Source organism: Mytilus edulis, chromosome 3 (genome assembly GCF_963676685.1).
Source record: "Mytilus edulis chromosome 3, xbMytEdul2.2, whole genome shotgun sequence".
Lineage (NCBI taxonomy): Eukaryota > Metazoa > Mollusca > Bivalvia > Mytilida > Mytilidae > Mytilus > Mytilus edulis.
In genome coordinates, this window is record NC_092346.1 from 42,698,354 (window position 1) to 42,721,613 (window position 23,260).

General features: G+C 32.5%; 1 protein-coding gene across 1 annotated transcript; it reads left to right on the top strand.

Annotated features, from left to right (window-relative positions):
- Positions 1–3,718: 3,718 nt before the first annotated feature.
- Positions 3,719–12,605, top strand: LOC139516550 (probable fumarate hydratase, mitochondrial). The gene is made up of 9 exons (XM_071306722.1): positions 3,719–4,826; positions 5,399–5,521; positions 5,804–5,914; positions 6,716–6,892; positions 7,352–7,507; positions 8,130–8,241; positions 9,119–9,199; positions 10,635–10,838; positions 11,407–12,605. Exons 1-9 carry the CDS (start codon positions 3,738–3,740, stop codon positions 11,829–11,831), a joined length of 2,478 nt encoding a protein of 825 aa, XP_071162823.1. The 5' UTR covers positions 3,719–3,737; the 3' UTR covers positions 11,832–12,605.
- The last annotated feature ends 10,655 nt before the right edge of the window (positions 12,606–23,260 follow it).

The following is a 23,260-nucleotide window of genomic DNA, read 5'->3' on the forward strand; positions in this document are numbered from 1 at the left end:
CGTCGAACGATATAAGTCTATTCCAAAGACGGGCCATGTTAATGTAATGTCGGTAGTGACAAGGTAGCCATTCGATAGTGCATAAATCGCCCACAAGGGTGCAAAGCGATGTATTCCTAAGAAATAAAGTATCGCTCTGTTTTGAATATTCTCCAAAGCTTGGAACATACATCCCCAAATTACTGATCCATAGTCTAATATAGGCACTACACAGGCATAAAACAGTTTTTCGTATGATTTAACTCCAAACTTTTTAAACTGATGAATACTTGATATTATTTTCCCCAATGCTCGTCCTGGTCCCTTTGATAATGCTTCAATGTGCGTTGAGAAGTTTCCTTTATAAGTAAACACGACTTCTAAATACTTGTACTCCTTAACAGTTTCGAGTTTATTTCAACATTTTTTCAACACTGAATTCAAAGTCTGTAGGTTTAGCTCTAGATTTTCTAAAATGGACACATTTCGATTTACTTGTTTTTATCAAAACTCTCCATCGTTTGCACCAGTCCTGAAGTTTGTCTAACATTTGTTGTAAGTCCTTTTCAGATTTTTGCCAAAAGTGCAATATCGTCAGCATAAAGCTATATAGAAAGATTGTTGTCTTTTAATCTTATTGCAAGATTCATATCGTTTAACTCCATCACCAGGTCGTTAACAAATATCGAAAACAATGTCGGCGATAAATTGTCACCTTGTTTTTCACCCGTTTCGCAACAGAACCAGTCGGTAAGTTTACCGTTTAATCTCACACATGATTCAGAACTCTGGTAAAAGTTTTTTTTATAGAGTTATACACTTTTCCATTAATGTTATATCGTAGTACTTTGTACAACATCATCTCCCTGTCAATGAAATCAAAACATTTTCAGTAAGTTCTGATTATTTCGGATTGCACTATTGAGGGTGAAAACAGAAGATACTTTTTGTACAATTTTGCCTTGTACATGTATTGATTTTATAGCTCATAATTAGGAATATACTGTATAATACATGTAAAACAATTTTTGTCTATCAAGATAAGAAATAACAATAGATTAAATAATTGCTTTCATCAACATCATTTGTTTCTTTGGTGAACTGAGCGGTCTCATTCCATTGGCAATCATACCACATCCCTCATCTCTTAACTCTTATGTCTTAACTTCAAATTTGGTATAAAAACAATTTTTTGTGCATGTATTATGTATGGGCTGTTGGTTTCATGTGATAATATTTATCGACCTGCTATGCTGCATGGGTTTTGTTGATGGTGATTGACATACATTCATTGATTCAATCATTGTACATGTAGACTACTAGTTTTTAAAATCTTCATTTGATATTGAATGGATAGTTGTCTCATTTCAATCATATCCCATGTCTCCTTGCTTATTTTACTACACATACATGTACATCGTCAATATACACTCAACACCAAGCAGATTTGAAGTATTAAATGAATCTGGCATGTAATGGAATCTAAAAGAAGATGTTCAATGATTTATTTTTATATTAAAATATAGAAATAATCCAATTTAACCCAGGTATCACATGATCATCTATCAAGTCACTATCAAAGTTCCCTACACACAAAGCGTAGCTTTCAAGTTTAGGATAAAAAAAAGGTAGAAGAGATTAAATGTTAATGATCCAATGAAACATTGTTGGTATATCCTCCATAAATGATATTCAGAGGAACGTTCTGGTCAAAAGTGGCATTCAGTTGTACACTAGTATTTCTATTTCTATTTGAAGGCATGCCATTTATATCGTGTATATATGTTAGTCCACATGATAAGTGCATGAATGGCCAACTGCTGTTTGCACACAACTGCTTAGACTTTTTTGGGGACTTGAATCCTTGTGTCTAGACTTTTCTTCTTAACATTCACCAGTTTGAGCATTTTGGAAAATACTGAAAAAAAGGTGTAATATAGTTACATGTGACAATAATAATACAATAAAATTATATCATATGGCTTAAACAATTCCAATATCAAATATGTCCTTAACAATAGCAATACTACCTCAAGATCTCTGCTCGAATAATTATATTTGCAAAATTTATGTTAGATTTCTATGGGTTTATGCAAATTCAGGAATAATTTATATTTGTAGCAATGTTTCTATTGTTTTAAAATAAAATATTTTGCAATATTGTAGGATCAAAAGATGTCGCAAACAAACAAAAAATCAAAAATAACAATAAAAGGAATAAATGTTAGATATTTTGGATAACAGAATATCCTTTATATATTATATATATAAAACTCTAACTGGACTTGACTGAAGTATACTATACAAATCCTTGGTGTACTTCTTAGGTTTATATCATCGTTTTTTATCGGATATTTGTTTTACTCTCAACATTATCATGATCATTTAAAAAAATATCATTTGCATTTAATGGTTTTTTTTAACGGATATGTTTTTTACTATCAATGTTCGAGGCTTAAGTAGTGTGTACGCTATGGGGAAATCTATATATAAAAAAATCAATAATATAATTATATTTGAAACAGGATTGCTCTTTTACCGGTGGTCGTGTCTTAACGTGTCTTTAGCAGGAAAAAAAAACACTAACCAAACGGAAAGACTTAGCAATCAGGACAATTTCCTTTACTTTATTTTATCGTAAATTTAAAAATCACATTTAAATAACGGTCCTACAAAAAAGCACCCAGGAGCGCCCGGGAAAAGAAAAAGCATCGGGTAAGGAAAAATAGCGACCGGGAGAATAAAATAATAAAATTTTATAACAATAAATGTTTTCCTGAATCAAGGATTTGAATAGTAAGAAGGATTGGAATCTCGTGAACTTTTGCATAGACTGTAGTATACAAATCCTTGCCTGAATTAAAAAAAAAATAATCATTGCTTGTTTTGTCCTTGATATATATTTTTCTTTCTTTTATTTGTTTTTCAATAGTCAGGATTTAACATACAGGTTCCCCTATACGCTACCACCTGACAAGGGTATTAAAGGGTTACATATAGAAAATAACTGAGTGTTATTATTTTAAAAAAAAATCCGAATATCTTTTAAGAATCGCGCAGTGTTAAAATAAGACAAAAAAACACTCTTAGGTTTAAATTAATTTTGGTGAAATGTAATAGAAATTACAAAAAAAGGGGAGCTAATTCCGTAATTCGCTATCATTCTTACTAATCATTCTAACCAAAAGTTATGTAGAGATTTCTCGAATTACCAGATACACATAATCGAAATCCCTGCTATTTCAAACTCAGGCTAAGTTTAAGTTCAAAATAGGTTGGTAAGGTCGGTTGTTTTTTTTTCAGCCACGTTCTGAAGTTTCTCATGAATAGTGGAGATTGCCAGATTCTAACTATAACACGAATAGTTCATTAGTAGTTATATATGATCTTCTATTCTATCGATCACTTCATTAACAAGTAGGATTGATTGCGGCGAGGGACTGAATTATTGGGGTTGGATTCTTACAAAGACGCACTTTAGCTTCAGGGGTGCTCTCTTAGACGTCCGCGTTTATGTCAACATATGACCAAATCCAGACGAAAGTGAATTTGATAATTACCTTGTTTTATCTTCTTTTATGAACTATTTAACATGCTGCTTTTAAATGAAATTCGTTATTTTTCTTTTCGAAATTCAATCCATTTTAAATATAATCGATTGAATGTCAGTCGGTCGAAGAGTTTTGCCGACGAACTGTCTTTGCAGTGACTCTCTAACGGACACCTGATACCGGAACCGGATATCTAATTTGTTTACAATGGCCGAGACGAATGAAGACGAAAATCAGAAACCTGTCATTAAAACTGAAGCTGTGGACAATGAAACAACAGACAGTGCTTCAAATTATGCCTTCCAAACAGAAAATCAGTTCAACCCATACAATGTTAACATGGAACAATGGTTGATGGAAAAATTATACCGTCAGAACGAAATGTACCTGAGAAGTCTGAGTGCTGCTGCAGCTGCAGCAACAGCATCGGTGTCAACACCTGCTTCTTCTTCATCGGCATCTCCATCATATAGTACAGAACAACAAACTAACGATACGATATTGAATGGAACAACAGCCCCACAAGAGCCAGCAAAAACACCAGAAGACAATCGAGGTGCAAACTCCTCAATTTTGCAAATCTTGTCAACTCCCCCAACATATGCAGCTGCAACTTTAGCCATGGATGCCGCAGACAAGAAAAGAAAAGAATTGTCATTGAAACAAAAAGTCGATATGATACAAGCAAGCAATGGGAAAAGCCAGAGACAGCTAGCTGATGAATTCAATGTGTGTAAAAGTCAGGTCCACAATATCATGAAAAGAAAAGATGAAATATTAGAGACATTTGAATATTCAACGCCATCGAATAGAAAAAGACGATTTATAAGGACAGAAAATGAAGAAATCAATATATTGACACTTCAGTACTATTTGAAAATGAAAGAAATGGAAATAAATGTGACAGGTTCAATGCTACAAAGAAAGGCAAGGGAAGTTGCTCAACAGTTGGGTAGAACTGAATTTAAAGCATCCAATGGATGGCTTGAAAGTTTTCGAAAAAGACACAAAATAGGATCCTGTTATTCTGGGAATAATAGTACACATGGTTCAGAAAGACTGCCTTCATTTCCAAGCTTTGCAAATATAATTAAAAGACACGGAAATGCTGCAGAGGAAAGTCCTTCATCAACACAGCAGGGTAATGAACCAAGTCCAGAAACAGAGCAACCACCAATTCATGTAAATGAATCGACAGAACATGTACAGCAACCACAACATCAAGTGCAAGTACAACACCAAGCACAACATCAACATCTTCACATGAATGGTTTCTCACCTCATACAGTTGCATTTGTATGTTAATAATTACGGGAAAATCACAGAAAAAAAACTTTATCTAAAGTCTTTTATTTGACTTTCCTTTGGATCAAACCTTATCCGTCCAACAAATTTAAATTTCAATAATTGTATTCATGAACCCTGAAAATTCTATAATCCATACAATGTTTTAAAATTAAAAGTCCCACTGCCAAAACTTTTAACTCTTAGGTTGAAAAAAATATGCATTGAAGGGTTTCTTTCCCAAATATGTAAATATTGTAGGGACTAAAGTTTTTTTTATAAAAATTCATTTCACTCATACATGTACCGACCGTGCAAGGGAAAATACATGTACATGTAGCTGAATAGCCAGTCAAGGTCGTTAAAAACTTCCATCAGCATCATTGTATTGTACATTGTCATATACATGTACAATTTGGAAAATATTTTACCCAATCCAGTTTTTTATGACACAAACTGCTTTACTGGACCATTAGTGATTGTTCAATACATTTTTGTAGCTCATATATACTTGTAACACATATGAAAACTACTGGATAATGATTATCTGCAATTTATAACATGTAAAATCTTTTTTGTTGTAGGCATATCGTATCGAGACTGATAGTTTCGGACAAATTGAAGTTCCATCCAGTAAATACTATGGTGCTAACACTGCCAGATCTGTGCTCAATTTTGACATTGGTGGACCTTCAGAAAGAATGCCAGTAAGCCTTGTATTTATTATATAATTAGAAAGAATATAGGTTGTCTAATAGGAAAACATTGTTCAAGTTATTAAGTATAAGAGAGGAATGATAAATTCATGTAATGTACATGTACAAATGTTTAAGTGTTTAAAAAGACAAAAGAAGAAAAAAAGAATTGTTTTCTATATAATTGGATGACGTACCTTCCTTTAGTTTTAATACACATAGTGTTATAAGTGATGAATGCAAATTAAGTCTTAACCTACTTCTTTTATTGATTTCTATGTATATATTTTGCAGATTCCAGTAATAAGAGCTCTGGGAATATTAAAAAGATGCTCAGCTGAGGTAAACCAGGAGTATGGTCTTGATCCTTCAGTAGCCAATCTTGTTATACAGGCAGCCGATGAAGTAAGTAATCACAATGTGAAAGGTGACTAGGACATAAAAAACAAAATTTAAAAGTTTTACAATATCTTAAACTAAAGCACACCTGACCTAGATGAAGTGAGCTACAATGTATTCTTATCACATGTTATCCGTTAACTTTTACAAAGATTTCTGGAAGTACTCGACCAATGGGAACAAAACCTTGGATCTGGTTTTAATTAACATGTTTGGTGAACGGATCATGATAAACTTGGCCAACAACCTGACTGACATGACTAAAGTAGATTATTCTTGCTAAGGTTATTATAAATGGTTTTGTCCTTGAAAATCTTTATAGATAGGGGAAATCTGACGGGGCATTTAGGCAAAAATGTTCCAAATGTTAAGATTTACCAATTATATAAAATAAAAAATATGTGGTTTGATTGCCAATGAGACAACTATCCACCAAATGTAAGAAGATGTAAGCTGACATCTGTATGGCATTCAACAAGGAAAATTGTGTTTTAGGCAAACACTGATGTAGATAGAGTAACACACAAAACTGACAAAAGAATACAAACAAATGTGTTTAAAATGTCCAGCACATATAATGCACTTATTGGATTGCCCATAAAATATTTCAATGATGTCAGATATCAGTGTACAGATTTAGGTGTTAAAGAGTTTTTATGGTAATGGAAATGATATTACAGTAACTCCAACTTATGAATCAACAGACCTTTTAAATGTATTAACACCCAAATTTTCATATGTACCATAATTGTATACATTTGTATCTCTATCAGTTCAACTGTACTTAAAAATCTTATCTATTTGTAGGTTATCGAAGGTAAACTAGATGAACACTTTCCTTTGGTTGTGTGGCAGACTGGATCTGGTACCCAGTCCAATATGAATGTAAATGAAGTAATTAGTAATAGAGCTATTGAGATAGCAGGTGGTCAGATGGGATCAAAGAAACCAGTCCACCCTAATGATCATGTCAACATGAGCCAAGTAAGTTGTGAAATGAAAAATATCTTATTTCTGAGCACATCTTGTTTTGTGTATAAAATATACATGTACTTTAACCATCATGTGTGAAGGTGATGCTAAACAACAGTTAGTCAATATTGTGTAATTGTTAGTGTTAATGACTGTTTTTTCTCATGATACTCATAATAAGTCTTTGCTGCCTCTGTAAAATATGGTTATCTGAGTGAATATAGATAACGGGACATATATTATGAAACATCAACCAAACAATTAGAAAAGACTGATGATCTTCAACAATAAGCTAGTGATTAAATCACATGTTTACATGTTTTGAAAAAAAAATGCAGAAAAGTATACATACATTTTATATATAAATAATGAACAAATTAACTGAATAAAGACTGTTAACTTCTAAACATAGTTCTTACATGTACATCATGTACATGACCTAAACATAAATGAGCTTTTACTTTTTAACAGAGTTCAAATGATGCCTTTCCAACAGCTATGCATGTAGCTGTGTGTTTAGAAGTTCATACAAGGTTGTTACCCAGTCTTCAAATTCTTAAAAGTACTATGTTAGCTAAAAGCGAGGAGTTCAAAGACATTGTCAAGATAGGAAGAACACATTGTCAGGTAAGGTAGCAAGACTTTGTTTCATTATTTTTAAGCACATGCATGTTTGATTAAGGACAGACAATTTCTGTAGAAGTTATCAAGAGGTGGTGTCTAGAAGTTGCTTTCATATGGGCTCCGTCGGAAAGAAATGGACCTTATGCAAGTGTTAATCAATATATATGTTATCGTATTTTCGGCTTGAAGTAAAATCTCTATCCAAAGTCTGTAACTGTTTGAAAATTGATTTTTGTTAAGAACCCTATAAAACAGACCAAACTTCATCTTTCATTACGTATTTGAACATGTTGAATGTTCCTAAAACCAATCAAAGTTGTATACATGCACGTGTAAACGTACACCTGCTTAAGGTCGATTTCTATCCGATGCAGCTCAAATTATAATAAAATTCACAAGATGATTGATTCTTCTGGTTACATTTATCTTGCAAGTGCGACTGATTCTGTACTTTAAAAGTTATTGAATCCAAAAGAATAAGAAATATGATTATATTTAATTTTAGGTGAGTTTGCTTGGATTGTCATTGACTATATATACATTTTTGTATATATAATAAATGTGTAAGTAAAATAGTAAATGTTGCAAAATTCATTTAGCTTTTTATTGTATATTATACATGTAGGACGCTACACCACTGACTTTAGGACAGGAATTTAGTGCTTATGTTGTACAGATAGAATATGGTATACTTAGAGTCAGTAATACATTACCAAGACTGTATGAACTGGCTGCAGGTGAGTTATCTACCTTAGTAAAGACAGCTGTTTTGTTTCTGTAATGGATTAAAAATATTTAAGAGCAGAAGAATACCTGTAATTTTAATCCTTTGTAGCTAAATGTTTCAATAAATATATTTAAGAGACTCTGCTCTTGTCTTTCATTGCAAATTGAAAACTGAATCAAATTTCTTTTTTGTTTAATTTGGGGATGCAGTTTGTTGGACTTGAATATGTATTTCTGCTTTAGGTTTGAAGTATTTAATCCAACTTTTAAAGTATTTTAAACCCAAATGTAAGGTAACATCCATTATCACTGTACTAGTATACATATTTTAGGGGCCAGCTGAAGGACACCTACGGGTGCGGGAATTCTCGCTACATTGAAGACCCATTGGTGGCCTTCAGCTGTTGTCTGCTCTATGATCGGGTTGTTGTCGCTTTGACGCATTCCCTATTTCCTTTCTCAATTTTATTAACCATATATTTTTATTTGATTCTTGTTTTAAGATCTTTGATAGAAAAAAAGTGCAATATTTCATTCATACATTTCACTTGGCCAAAGTTGATTATGCACCTTTGTGCATTCATTGTACTTTTAAAAAATTATTTTTCTAACCTGCAACAAAATTTATGATTTGATGTCAGTACATATAAAAAAAAAATACAAACACACTAAATGATTAACTTAATGTCACATTGAGTCACAGTTTCGTTTAGAAGTCCTTATAAAGTTTTTTTCAATCAAAGTCTTATTTTCAAAATGATCAGGTTCTAACTTCTAGTTAATGTATAGCACATATAGATTTTATTTATAACATTGTTCTCTATGATAAACAGTTACAATATCAATCTTACTTAAGATAATTAGATAATTTTATTATTTTTTTAACAGGAGGAACAGCGGTTGGTACAGGCCTCAACACAAGAATAGGTTTTGCTGAGAAAGTGGCCAGTAAGATAGCAGAGTATACAAGTATGTATTAACATAAGTGAACTTCCAGGAATTGATATATATGGAGGTATTGGAAGGTACCTTGATATATATGGAGGTATTGGAAGGGAAACTTCCAGGAATTGATATATATATGGAGGTATTGGAAGGGGAACCTCCAGGAATTGATATGTATAGAGGTATTGGAAGGGGAACCTCCAGGAATCGATATATATGAAGGTATTGGAAGGAGAACCTCCAGGAATTGATATATATGGAGGTATTGGAAGGTACCTTTCATCTAATGGATAAAATTCAATTAAAAGTTCCTTCTTTCCCAGCAATATCAATTCACCACCATAACTGTTAAAACATATGTTTTCTTTAATATAGAAAATTTATAATTGTTTACCATTTGTGAAAAAAGCAATATGAGATGTGTTTGGAGAATATTAGGTGACACTGCAATATTATTCTGAGAATGTGCATAACATTATTGTTACTCATTTTCATGGTTCAGTGACTACTTGAAAAAAAAGTAAAGATTTTTTGTAATGTTAAATTCTCTCTTATTATAAGTAATAGGATAACTATATTTGGTATGTGCTTACCTTGCAAGGTCCTCATGCCAGTCGACCCAATTTCATGGATCAGTGAACAAGGTTAAGTTTTGGTGGTCAAGTCCATATCTCAGATACTATAAGCAATAGGTCTAGTATATTCGGTGTATGGAAGGACTGTAAGGTGTACATGTCCAACTGGCAGGTGTCATCTGACCTTGACCTCATTTTCATGGTTCAGTGGTTATAGTTAAGTTTTTGTGTTTTGCTCGTTTTTTTTTATACTGTATGCAATAGTTCTACATGTACTACATTTGGTGTATGGAATGATTGTAAGGTGTACATGTCTAGCTGGCAGTTGTCATCTGACCTTGACCTCATTTTCATGGTTCAATGGTCAAAGTTAAGTTTTTGAGTTTTGGTCTTTTTTTCTAATACTTTATGCTATAGGTCAACTATATTTGGTGTATGGAAATATTTTATGATCTATTTGTCAGTCGCGTAGATTTTATTTGACCTTGACCTCAATTTTACGGTTCATTGCTCAGTGTTAAGTTTTTGTGTTTTGGTCTGTTTTTCATAAACTATAAGCAATAGGTCAACTATATTTGTTGTATGGAAGAATTGTTAGCTGTACATGTATTGGTATGGTTCATCTGAACTTGACCTCATTTTCATGGTTCATTGGTCAATGTTTATTTTCTTGGTTTATGGGACAGTTGTAATAAAACTTTATATTTAGGACTATCAACACAATAGCAATGATTAGTAAAGAAGGCGAGACATTTCAGTGTGTGCACTCTTGTTTTAAGATGATACCTTTAAACATTGACCAGAAAGGCTATTTAATTGTCTGATTTAAAAGTTATTGATGAAAAAGCATTCTTTTCAAACCAGAATGTTCATTTTTATTTCAGAAATTCCGTTTAGAACTTCCAGTAATAAGTTTGAATCATTATCAGCCCATGATGCACTGGTTGAGGCTCATGGGGCATTAAATGTGATAGCTGTAAGTCTGATGAAGATTGCTAATGATGTAAGACTACTGTCGTCAGGACCACGGTGTGGTATAGGGGAAATCTCCATTCCAGAAAACGAACCAGGAAGTAGTATTATGCCAGGTAAATCTATCTTTATCTCTGAGATAGAAGTCCTAGTTATGTTTCTGACAGGTCTGCTTAAGGTTAAGACATCTTAATTCTGCTAAAGGTTTTTACAAACATAACAATGTTGTTATTCTGAGCAAAATTTAATCAATCTAAATAATGTGAACAAAACTTAGATCATTTGGAAATACCACAGTAACAAGGTTTTCTGTTTTGTCGCTTTTACATGTGCTAAAGGGAGAAGCTTCAAATACTTATTTGCAAGTCTTTGGTTTGACCTGCCCAAGGATGGAACATACAACATTCTAAACTCAAGGTGAACAAACTACCCTGATACCACAGAGGAGGTTAGGATCAGAATATAACAGATCATATTAAAAAAATTGTAGTTCATGAAATGAGATGAATTTGGTTGAATATAGAATTTTCTATCATAGCATTAAAATTAGAATTGTCAAATATCTAAACAAGGGGAATTAATTATGTTTAAATTTGATATGTCTCATGATTTTGCTATATTTCTGCTTCATATTGATATAAAAAAATGAAAAAATTAAAAGGAATGAAAAATTATCATTTTTAGGCAAAGTGAATCCTACCCAATGTGAAGCAGTAACCATGGTAGCAGCTCAGGTGATGGGCAACAATACAGCTATTTCAGTTGGTGGTTCTGGAGGACACTTTGAGCTCAATTGTTACAAACCAATGATGGTCAGAAATGTATTGCAGTCTGTGCGTCTGCTTGGAGATTCCTGTTTATCATTTGCCAAAAACTGTGTATTAGGAATTAGACCAAATACTGACCGAATTAATCAATTATTAAATGAATCTCTAATGTTAGTGACCGCTCTTAACCCTCATATAGGGTATGATAATGCTTGTAAAATTGCTAAACTTGCTCATCAAGATGGCTCAACTCTTAAAGAAGCAGCTCTCAAGTTAGAGCTGCTAACACCTGAACAATTTGATCAATGGGTTGTGCCAACTGATATGCTAGGGCCTAAATAACTGTTTAATCATATCAAAGATCAAAGGAGCTCTATATCAGGTCATAATTTTAATATTTTTTGTTAGGTATTTTTGTCATAATATTTGTTGGGAACACAAACATGCTTTTATTTTTATTTTTTTCATAATCTGACAGTAAAGTGAGAAAGAAAACTATTTTTTAACCAGATTTTATTTATTTTACATAATTTGTTGAGAGTGAAAATGCATTTTTATTTTACTTCACAATCTAATTGGGAAGTTATAATACAGTAGACTCCACCTGATCAGATATCAGTTAAATGATTATATCGGCTATTGTAAAATAATTTCAATACACCAAAGCATCCCTATATGTTTAATGCTAATTTTATCGTGTAATTGAATATTGGATATAAGATATATCGACAAACTGGATAAGAATATTCAGTAAAATTGAGATAAAATCATGCACAATCAGATATTTTCAATGTTATTCTGACAGGAAATGGACCCAGGAGTTACGCAAGTACAATCTTTCAGACAAGATTAGGTCAAATCATTGTTTCTGAATATTCAATGAATATACATTTATTGTCTAATTGAACATATCAGGTAATGGGATATTTTATGGTGATATTAAGAGTATCTGATTTGCCGGAGTCTACTGTACATTTGCCTACAAAGTAATATTAAGATCTGTTTATTGTTCAAACTTTATATGTCAGATTGTTGTTATTGTCAACAAAACAGTTGTGCATTTATGAAAAAAATGTTTTTGTTGTTTATTATTCTTGATATTTTACATCAGGAAAAATTTTATTTTTTAGTTATTGAGTATTTTGTAAAAAAGGGGGAGGGTTTTTTTACATGTCGCACCATATCTCAAAAACGATTTATGATTATTGCTTAAAACTTTACACATGTCTTTGTTATATTAATCTAAAGACCTGTATACTTTTTGGTGATGATTCTTTGATTCGTCGTTTTTACGTGATGACGGCTGACAAATTGGACCTCGTAATTTTAGTATTATAGATGGGGAGAAACTTAAGTTTGCAAAAAAGATAAGCAATACAAGTTCTACCAGGAAGCATTGCGGAAATCGTCAGTCGACTCCCTTTTATCTCATAACCAACACGACGGGTGCCACATGTGGAGCAGGATCTGCTTACCCTTCCATAGCACCTGAGATTACCCCTAGTTTTTGGTGGGGTTCGTGTTGTTTATTCTTTAGTTTTCTATGTTGTGTTATGTGTACTATTGTTTGTCTGTTTGTCCTTTTCATTTTTAGCCATGGCGTTGTCAGTTTATTGTCGATTTATGAGTTTGACTGTCCCTCTGGTATCTTTCGTTCCTCTTTTAGAACCATTTTTATACGCCCGTCAAAATTTTGACGGGACGTATTATGGTATACAAATGTCCGGTGTCCGTCTGTCTGTCCGGCGTAAACATGTCGCACCGTAACTTGAGAACGACTTATCCAAATGTCATGAAACTTAACATAGTTGTTTCTTATGATGGTCAAATGATCTGTATACTTTTTGGTGAAAATAAGATTAAAACTTTTTGAGTTACGGCACTTTGTAACTAAAACAGGGGTGTGTTTTTTCACATGTCGCACCGTATCTCAAAAACGATTCTTGATTATGGCTTAAAACTTGAAACACTTCTTAGTTATATTAATCTTAATATCTGTATACCTTTTGGTGATGATTCAAAATTTTATTTTTTAGTTATTGAGTATTTTGTAAAAAAGGGGGAGGGTTTTTTTACATGTCGCACCATATCTCAAAAACGATTTATGATTATTGCTTAAAACTTTACACATGTCTTTGTTATATTAATCTAAAGACCTGTATACTTTTTGGTGATGATTCAAAATTTCATTTTTGAGTTATTGAGTATTTTGTAAAAAAGGGGGAGGTTTTTTTTACATGTTGTGCCGTATCTCAAAAACAATTTATGATTATTGCTTCAAACTTTACACACTTCTTTGTTATATTAATCTAAAGATCTGTATACTTTTTGGTTTTGATTCAAAATTTTATTTTAGTGATATTTAGTTTTTTGTAAAAAAAAAACAGGGTTGGGGGTTTCACATGTCCCGCCGTGTCTCAAAAACTATTTATGATTATTGCATAAAACTTCCACACAAGACGTCGGGCGTATCATGTGCTCATGGCGCAGCTGTTTATTTTAAAGATAGAAACTTAAATAAACAGAAATGATCAGCAAGCAAGATCTACAATTAAGACAAAACATAATCTGACGACTTATTATTGGAGTTATTGCCATTTAATGCCCAATTTTTACCATTATTTGCGTTTTGCCATTTAAATAACTTGAAATCAAAATATTTTTAGCAGCAGTAGCAAACACGTATGAAAAAAATCCTATATTTCTTTTCGTTAACTAATTTATTTCTCCTAAAACAACTGATTACTAATCCCCAGATTTAGATTAAAAAAACAACAACAAAAAACAAAGGGTTGACAGTATTAAAAAAATATTCAGCATTTGTTTGAATCTTCAGATGTACTTCTGATGAGGCCTTACCTTGCAGTATACGCACTTGGCTGTGATAATATGCTTATAAATTAAAAAAAAAGAATATTTGAAAATGGGACTGGTATGAAATAAATTCTGGATTTTCCCCCCATACCTCTTTATCAAAAAGCTTACTGTTAATGCTTTTTTTTATTGTTAAAAATGCGACATGGACATAATCGCAACAATTTTAACTCGCATTTTGATTTTTTTATATGAATTAAACAGGATTTTTCTCAAAATGGCAAACATTAATATCGCATTTTAGTCGCAATAATAAATGCACGCAATAATTTCTGAATTTACAAAATCTTAATTAGCAGGTATGAGTCATTAATTTCTGTATTCCTAAATTTTTAAGAGCATTGTTTTGTCTTTTATTCTGTAAAATCCCCCTAACCTTGGACAATGGTATAACAGTGCAACATGAGAACGAACTATAAAAATCAGTTGAAATTGGTTCAACTCATCCGATGGATACAAATAGAAATACATCTTACAAAAACACAGGTTGGATGTGGCCGGGTACTTGTATATCCCAACAACAAAAAGACACCAAGTACTGATCTGAGAGTAATCGCATTTACTGACAGCTAGTTCAAAGCCATCAACTAATAAAAAAAACGTTTATTACGGTAATCAGTATTTTATTATCATTTTTTTTGTAAATTTTCGACAGCCTGTCTTTATTCTTTTGTACCCAATTAATTTCTGTTCCGTTATATTTTTTGCTCGATTTTTTCTATTCCTTGTTTAGCCATCATTATGTACTCTGTGAACCCTACCCAGACTCTTAAGTATGATATTTATCTTCTTTCTACATGGTGTGTCTAAAATATTAAGATTTTTTTGTACGAACGTCTACGTTGGACGCGTCTACTTTGGTTATTGTGATCCAGCACTTCCAATTTTCCAGTTCTGAAAAATGTGACTTGACATTGTTTATTTTCATTTCAGAATTTCAAAAATATCTGTGCTTACCACGAAAACTATGGGAGTAGTTTTAACTGCTACGAGTCGGGAAATAAGCAACGCCTTTTTGTATGCGACTGAATGCGATACGGACCAGTCATTAGGTAACACTATATCGAAACTTTTTTTGCTTATGTAATATTAAAAACAGTTTATGTTCTCTTTGAAGCCTGTCAATTAGCCAATGAAAAAATTATCTTCCTACCACGGCTTTGCCAAAATCACGCAAGATTATGAAATACGTCACACGCAACGTGGCCACGATGTCTGGCACACTATTAAAGATGGGAATTAATTACAAATATTAATGAACTTTCTGGCTGTTATCTAGAAGGTATCAAATTTATCTTATAATTCGGGTAAATGAAGGTTGGATGCCGATTAGGACATTCATGGTAATAATTTATCCAATTAATGATGTCATTATTAATTTAGTTTCTGACGGACATTTATGTGGCGTCTGCTCAACAGATGTTCAGCCTTGATTTTAAGCCAATTTTATCCATTCTTTAATTCATGAAAACGGATTTACGTTTAATTTTGGCATAAAATTGTAGACAAGACAAAGTTACACGAAAATCTGTCATCGTATATTATATAAATAATTTTTATTTTGGCTGGGTTATTAATTAATCTTTTTTTTTAAATAGACTTTTTAATACCCCTGTATAATTTATCGAGATTAATTATATAAAAAGAACGACGAAGAGATTTTTGTTTTACTCTATGAATGAAATTAGCTAACATTTTCTTACGTGAAACTCACGCACAAAAATTTGACTCTGATACTAGAATGCTTGGCTGATTGTTGAATCATTGTTTGATAACCATATTGTTATTTGGTGGCTTTTTCTTTTTATATAAGTGAATTGGTTTTTTTTTCACAGACAGTCGAAATTCTAAGGAGCACCAATTGTGCTTCCCTACTTGTCAACGTGTTCTCTTTTAATGTATGAAACATATTTCGAGCACCTGCTTAAGCGGAACGCTACTTATACCCTTTGTAAACCAACTTCTACTATATAGATTATCATGTCTTTCCTAACTTTTGAAATCTATCTTATTCTGATTTTATACAAGAGAAATAGCAAAAGCATGAACTTGTACTACAATTGTAAGCGAAAATCTTTCTTCTTAGAATTTGACAGGGAACACCTATTTACAACGAAATAAACGAAAAAGTGAAAAGATAAGTTTTACACTAAGATCCTTTCGGTTGAAATAAGCACTAATTAGCAATACATTTTGGATAGACATATTTTATTACGACATCCCCTAGTCTTTGTTTTCTATCAGAATTTTTTGATTTTTTTCAAATGTTACTGATAAGGTAAAAGACCCTAAATTTTTCATAATTTTAGTAATAAAAATTATTTATTATTATAATACAGACAACGTTAACCCTACGTCTAGACATTATAGTTTGATCACAGTCGTCAAACATGAAAGTTGCAATAGAACTGACAGTTCCTAGAGCTGGTGAAAACATGGAGAGAGAGAGAGAGAGAGAGAGAGAGAGAGAGAGAGAGAGAAAGAGAGAGAGAGAGAGAGAGGGGGGGGGGGGGGGGGGTTCGAAAGCGTAGCTGTTCCCAGTAGAAGTAGTCTGCAGAGGTTTTCCTGCAGTCAGTTTGGATATTGCTTAGGGCAATGGAAATAGTAGGGAAGGCAGGGAAGACAGCAGTAAGACAGCTATAGGGGAAGCACAGAACGTTCATCATGATGTTTATAGCAGCGCGAGGTGATCTGAGCTGGAAGCCGAGTGCTGATGAGTAGTGATTTGACCACATCATAAACCTCTACTGACCTGCCAACCTGGGGATGTAATGGTACAGGGTCGAAACATCTGGTGAAGGTTGGAACCATCTGAAGACACCAAAGCACAGACAGAGAGCTACAGAGATTTAGAGATGAGGTAAGATGAGTAGTCAAGAGAATATTACAACAGAAAAGCAGAATACCACCATCTGTAAGTAATAATAACAAAAACAAACGATTACATGTTCTGCAGTTCTGATAACTTCGTGCTTTAATCAATATCCTTACTTGAGTCCTTAGTCTTTAAATTTATGTGCTTCAAAATAACTGAATTCTTAGAGATGAGACATCAGTGAATATTCATGACCAAACATTTGGCCATTGCATGAATTGATAACTCTAAATAATAATGACGTCTTGAAAGGCTATTTTATTGTTTTGCTCTGACGTCATAATTACTTCAACAATCCAAATGATTATGACGTCAAAGCAAATAAGTAAAATAGTCTTTCAACGTCATCATTATTTAGACTAATCAATGCAATGGCCAAATGTTTGGTCATGAATATTTACTAATGTTTTATCTCTAAAAATTCAATGATATTTGGATTGATGCTGTCATTAAGGCTTCAAAGAAAAATTAGAATAGTATTTCAATACTTCATTATCATTTGAACTTGGCATTGGTATTGATAATTTCCTTTCGATATATATTACTCTCATTTGATCTGCGAACCTTATCAGTATTTTGATTTTTTTTTTTATCCTATACTAACTCCAGCATATGTAACTTTTTTGTATTTCTACTATTGTATTGTATATAATAAATACAACACAAATAAAATGCGAATTCATGTTTGAATAAAAAAAGAGTATAACAAACACTTATATCTAGACAAAGAACATTATACTGAACATTTCATTCGTCACTCAAAAAATTGTATATGGGCATTTGTAGCAGTAAAAATGTAAATGTGCAGTTGTAGAAAAAACACATTGCGATTAAATATACACAATTTTCGTTTATGGTTTTCTCATGGGGAGAATATGATGTACATCTGTGATGAACAAAATAATTTATTAATTTCTTGAAAATGTTGATAGATTGCAATTTGCCTTACAAAATCATCAGAATTATCTATTCAACATTTTTGAAATGTACAAGTAATAAATCTCATGTTGTTTTAAGAGCATTGACAGGCTTTGATATTGATATGCATTCTTTTAATTGTCAGGTGGTAATCCCTAAAATGCATTAAAGTAATAAAATTTCAAATATTATTGTAAAAACTGATAACCTTGGAGAATAAGGAGAATATTACGATATAAATGATATTCTTGTATCTTATTCAATAAAATTTTATATGCATTCTTAAATATTACAAATATTTTTATATACTTTATACACTTTGAGTTTAGGAAACAGCATACTTCGATTATAGAGATCTATAGATTTATATATATATATCATTTCTCCTTGACTACAGGTTCATATAACACTTCTACATGTCAATAATAGATTCACAAAACAATTCTACAAGTTTATAGGTCTATACAACGCTTCTGCAAATCCGATTCCTTTAAAACTTATATAAGACGATTCATGAAACACTTCTTCAAGTTTATATAGATTCATATACTAGTAACACTACTACACTTTTATACGTTAATGCAATACCTCTATAAGTCTATAAGTTCATACACAGCACTTCTGAAAGTCTATAGATCCACCAAACATTTCTACAGTTGAACACATTCATATAACACTTCTAACTATATATATATATATATCAGCAGGGTTAAAGAACATCAGTTGTTCGACCTGTTAGTCAAATGCGTTTTGTTTAAATATACTTTTTCACTTTTTTTGGTCTTTTGGAAAATGTTGTTTGTGCTGTATTTAGACCCTTCTACAACGAAATTTGTTTTACATGCGCACGTATAAAAATTGCGGTTTTTATCCAACGCAATCATAGGTTTGAACGTAGTTTTCAATTTAGATTTGTTTAAATTTTTTCGTTTGGGATTGTATCATATTTTCCTTCCGGTTTATATGATCCATTCATCCTATATTGACTCTTAAAATTCAAGAGTCTATATTAAATTTAGGGTAAATTTTATGGCCTTCCAAATACCGTTTCGATCCCTAACATCACTGATGAGACATTTATTGTCGAAATCCGGATCTGGTGTACTAAAAAAATATTGACACCTTATGTTTGTGGCATAAGATCTTGGCCAAAAGTTTATTGTTTTCTGTTTAGAATTAAATTTATATTTAGATCCATTTTGTTACATCTTGTGGTCAATTTAATTTGGCAATCGCTAATGGCAGTCAGCAGGGTTAAAGAACATCAGTTGTTCAACCTGTTAGTCAAATGCGTTTTCTTTAAATATACTTTTTCACTTTTTTTTTGTCTTTTGGAAAATGTTGTTTGTGCTGTATTTAGACCCTGCTACAACTAAAATTGTTTTACATGCACACGTATAAAAATTGCGGTTTTTATCCAACGCAATCATATATATAAATTCACAATTCTCTTCTACAAGTCTATAGGTTCATATAATAATTCTAAAAAGTAAAATCTCAAAAATACTGAACTCCGATGAAAATTCAAAACAGAAAGTCCCTTATCAAATGGCAATATCAAAAGCTCAAACACACCAAACGAATGGATACAAACTGGTCATATTTCTGACTTGGTACAGGCATTTTCTTGTGTAGAAAATGGTGATTGAAACCTAGTTTTATAGATAACTAAACCTCTCACTTGTATGACAGTCGCACCAAATTCCATTATATTTACAACGATGCGCAAACAAACAAACAGACATAATAGGTAAAAATGTCCAAAATACAGCAGTCAACATTGTGTTATAATCTTAATCAATAAAAAAACAAACAAATATGTAACACAGAATTTGTGACAGAATCAAAAAAAGGCATATAGACAAAGCGTATTATCAGAAATTAAAGACAATACACAAATTAACCATAACACAATAACACAATGAAGGAATGTATACGTACAGAGCCACGAAATATATGTAGCAAAGACAAATAATAGTCTATAAACTAACATAATAATTCTACGAATGAATATAGATTCGTACAACATTTCTGCAAGTCAATTATATTCATATAATTATTTTACAAGTCTATAATTTCATATTATAATTCTACAAGTCTATATTATATGTCCATAGATCACTTCTGCCAATCCGATTCCTTTAACACATTATATATATTATGGTCTTTTCAACTGTATGTATTTTGTAACGGACACAAATATTGATCTCTTTGGTTAATATATATAACATGTTTCAAGGATCAAAGTATTTGTATTCTCTATTATCGGAAAAACCGCCTGCACATCACCGCACAGGATTTATATATTACGTCATTGGATAGGATCGACCTACAAACCAGTATACATAGATTTGAGGACATATACGCCAGTGGTAGATTCAGCATTTTTCATTTGGGTCTATTGACTGCCTAAGAAGGGACCCACTGCAGTCACGCTTCGATGATTCCCTTAATAATCAATCAATTTGTTTCCACAAAAGGGAAGTCAACCCCCTTTGCCCCCTAAATCCGCCTCTGTACACCATCGTAAAAGATTAACTTTAATGACTATCGCCAAGTATTTATCAATACACAGTCGTACAGGATTAATATAAGCACAATCATACACGATTGACCTTAACATCGTATTGCGGGAATGATTTCAACACCATCGAACAGGATGTACCTAGAATACAGATAATTAAGAATCGATTTTTAAACCATCGTTCATGATTTATTTTTAAGTCATCACACATGGTTGTTATATTCACCAATGTTTAAGATTGATCGTTACATGATTGATATATACACCAGTGTATTTAAAAGGATTCACTCAATACCATCGTACATATTGATCTAACAAACATTGTACGGGTTAACCTCTACATCATCGTTCAATATTTATCTTTTAAATTAAATCATCGTTCATAAAAACTATATAAACCATCGTAAATGATTGATATATACACCATCATACATGATTAGTTTGATACCATACATCGTACGGAATTGATCTAAGGGTTGACTTCTTCACCATCGTTCAGGATTGATCGTTCAACCATCATATACTTAGTATACACCATCATACATCATTGATGTATAAACCATCGTACAGGATTCACTCACTACCATCATACACGATTGATATATACACTATCATACATAATTGATGTTAACATCATCGTACAGGAGTCACCACGTAAAATAACAAAAATACCGAACTTTCTAAACGAAAAGATCATAAGCATAAGTCACAATCCAATGACCAAACACAACAAACCAATGGATAACAACTGTCATATTCCTGACTTGTTACAAACATTTTCTTATTAAATCCGGTGATCAAAGGACAATTTTAACGGGTAGATCTTAACACAATCGTATAGGATTGATGTATACACCACTGTGAAGGATTGATGTATACGCCATAGTACGGGATTGATGTTTACATCATCGTACGATGATGCGCTGTGCACCACCGTACACTATTGTCTGTACACCATCTAACAGGATTGCGCTGTACACCATCGTACAATATTGCTCTGAACACCATCGCACAATATTGCTCTGTACACCATCGTACAATATTGCTCTGTACACCATCGTACAATATTGCTCTGTACACCATCGTACAATATTACTCTGTACACCATCGTACAATATTGCTCTGTACACTATCGTACAATATTGCTCTGTACACTATCGTACAATATTACTCCACACCATCGTACAATATTAATCTCTACATCATCCTACAATATTGCTCTGTACACCATCGTACAATATTGCTCTGTACACTATCGTACAATATTACTCCACACCATCGTACAATATTAATCTCTACACCATCGTACAATATTAATCTCTACATCATCCTACAATATTGCTCTGTACACCATCGTACAATATTACTCCACACCATCGTACAATATTAATCTCTACATCATCCTACAATATTGCTCTGTACACCATCGTACAATATTGCTCTGTACACTATCGTACAATATTACTCCACACCATCGTACAATATTAATCTCTACATCATCCTACAATATTGCTCTGTACACCATCGTACAATATTGCTCTGTACACCATCGTACAATATTGCTCTGTACACCATCGTACAATATTACTCCACACCATCGTACAATATTAATCTCTACATCATCCTACAATATTGCTCTGTACACCATCGTACAATATTGCTCTGTACACTATCGTACAATATTACTCCACACCATCGTACAATATTAATCTCTACATCATCCTACAATATTGCTCTGTACACCATCGTACAATATTGCTCTGTACACCATCGTACAATATTGCTCTGTACACCATCGTACAATATTGCTCTGAACATCCATCGTACAATATTGCTCTGTACACCATCGCACAATATTGCTCTATACATCATCGTACACTTTTGCTCTATACATAATCGTACAATGCCCTGTACACCAACGTACAATATTGCTCTGTACATCATTGTACAATATTGCTTTGTACACCAACTTACAATATTATTCTTTATATCATCGTGAAATATTACTCTGTTCACCGTCGTACAAAATTGCTCTGTACACCATCATACAATATTTTTCTGTACACCATCGTGTACTAATGCTCTTTACATCATCGTATAATATTGATCTGTACATCATCGCCAATATTGCTTTGTACATCATCGCACAATTGCTCTGAACCTCTTTAATCATCGTACAATATTGCTCTTTTCATACACCTTCGTACCGGATTAACCTATACGCCATCTAATTGATTAATGTACACACCATCAAACAGGATTTTTCCATACATAATTGTTTACGATTGAACTACACATCTTCGCACTTATTGACTTTTCATGAATACAGCTGATATTTAATAAGCCTTTGTGAAAGATAAGTTATAATTCAAATAATTGTACAACATTTGCATTTGCTTGTATGATATACACTAGACTTTGTGCAATTGATCATTTTTGGGGGGATGAATGGATGATTTTATTTGCCATGAATAAATGGCAAATGCCTTTAATCGTGTGTCTGATTAGATTGTTGATGTTAGAATATATTTTTCTTATATACATAGTTGTATATCATATGAATTTCTGCATCATGTCAGA

What these genes read in the sequence shown, in the direction of transcription:
- LOC139516550 (XM_071306722.1), top strand. Translation starts at nt 3,738, where the DNA reads ATGGCCGAGACGAATGAAGACGAAAATCAGAAACCTGTCATTAAAACT. An exon ending in TTATACAGGCAGCCGATGAA is followed by an intron (nt 5,915 to 6,715) that starts GTAAGTAATCAC and finishes ATCTATTTGTAG; the next exon opens with GTTATCGAAGGTAAACTAGA. An exon ending in AGGAAGTAGTATTATGCCAG is followed by an intron (nt 10,839 to 11,406) that starts GTAAATCTATCT and finishes TATCATTTTTAG; the next exon opens with GCAAAGTGAATCCTACCCAA.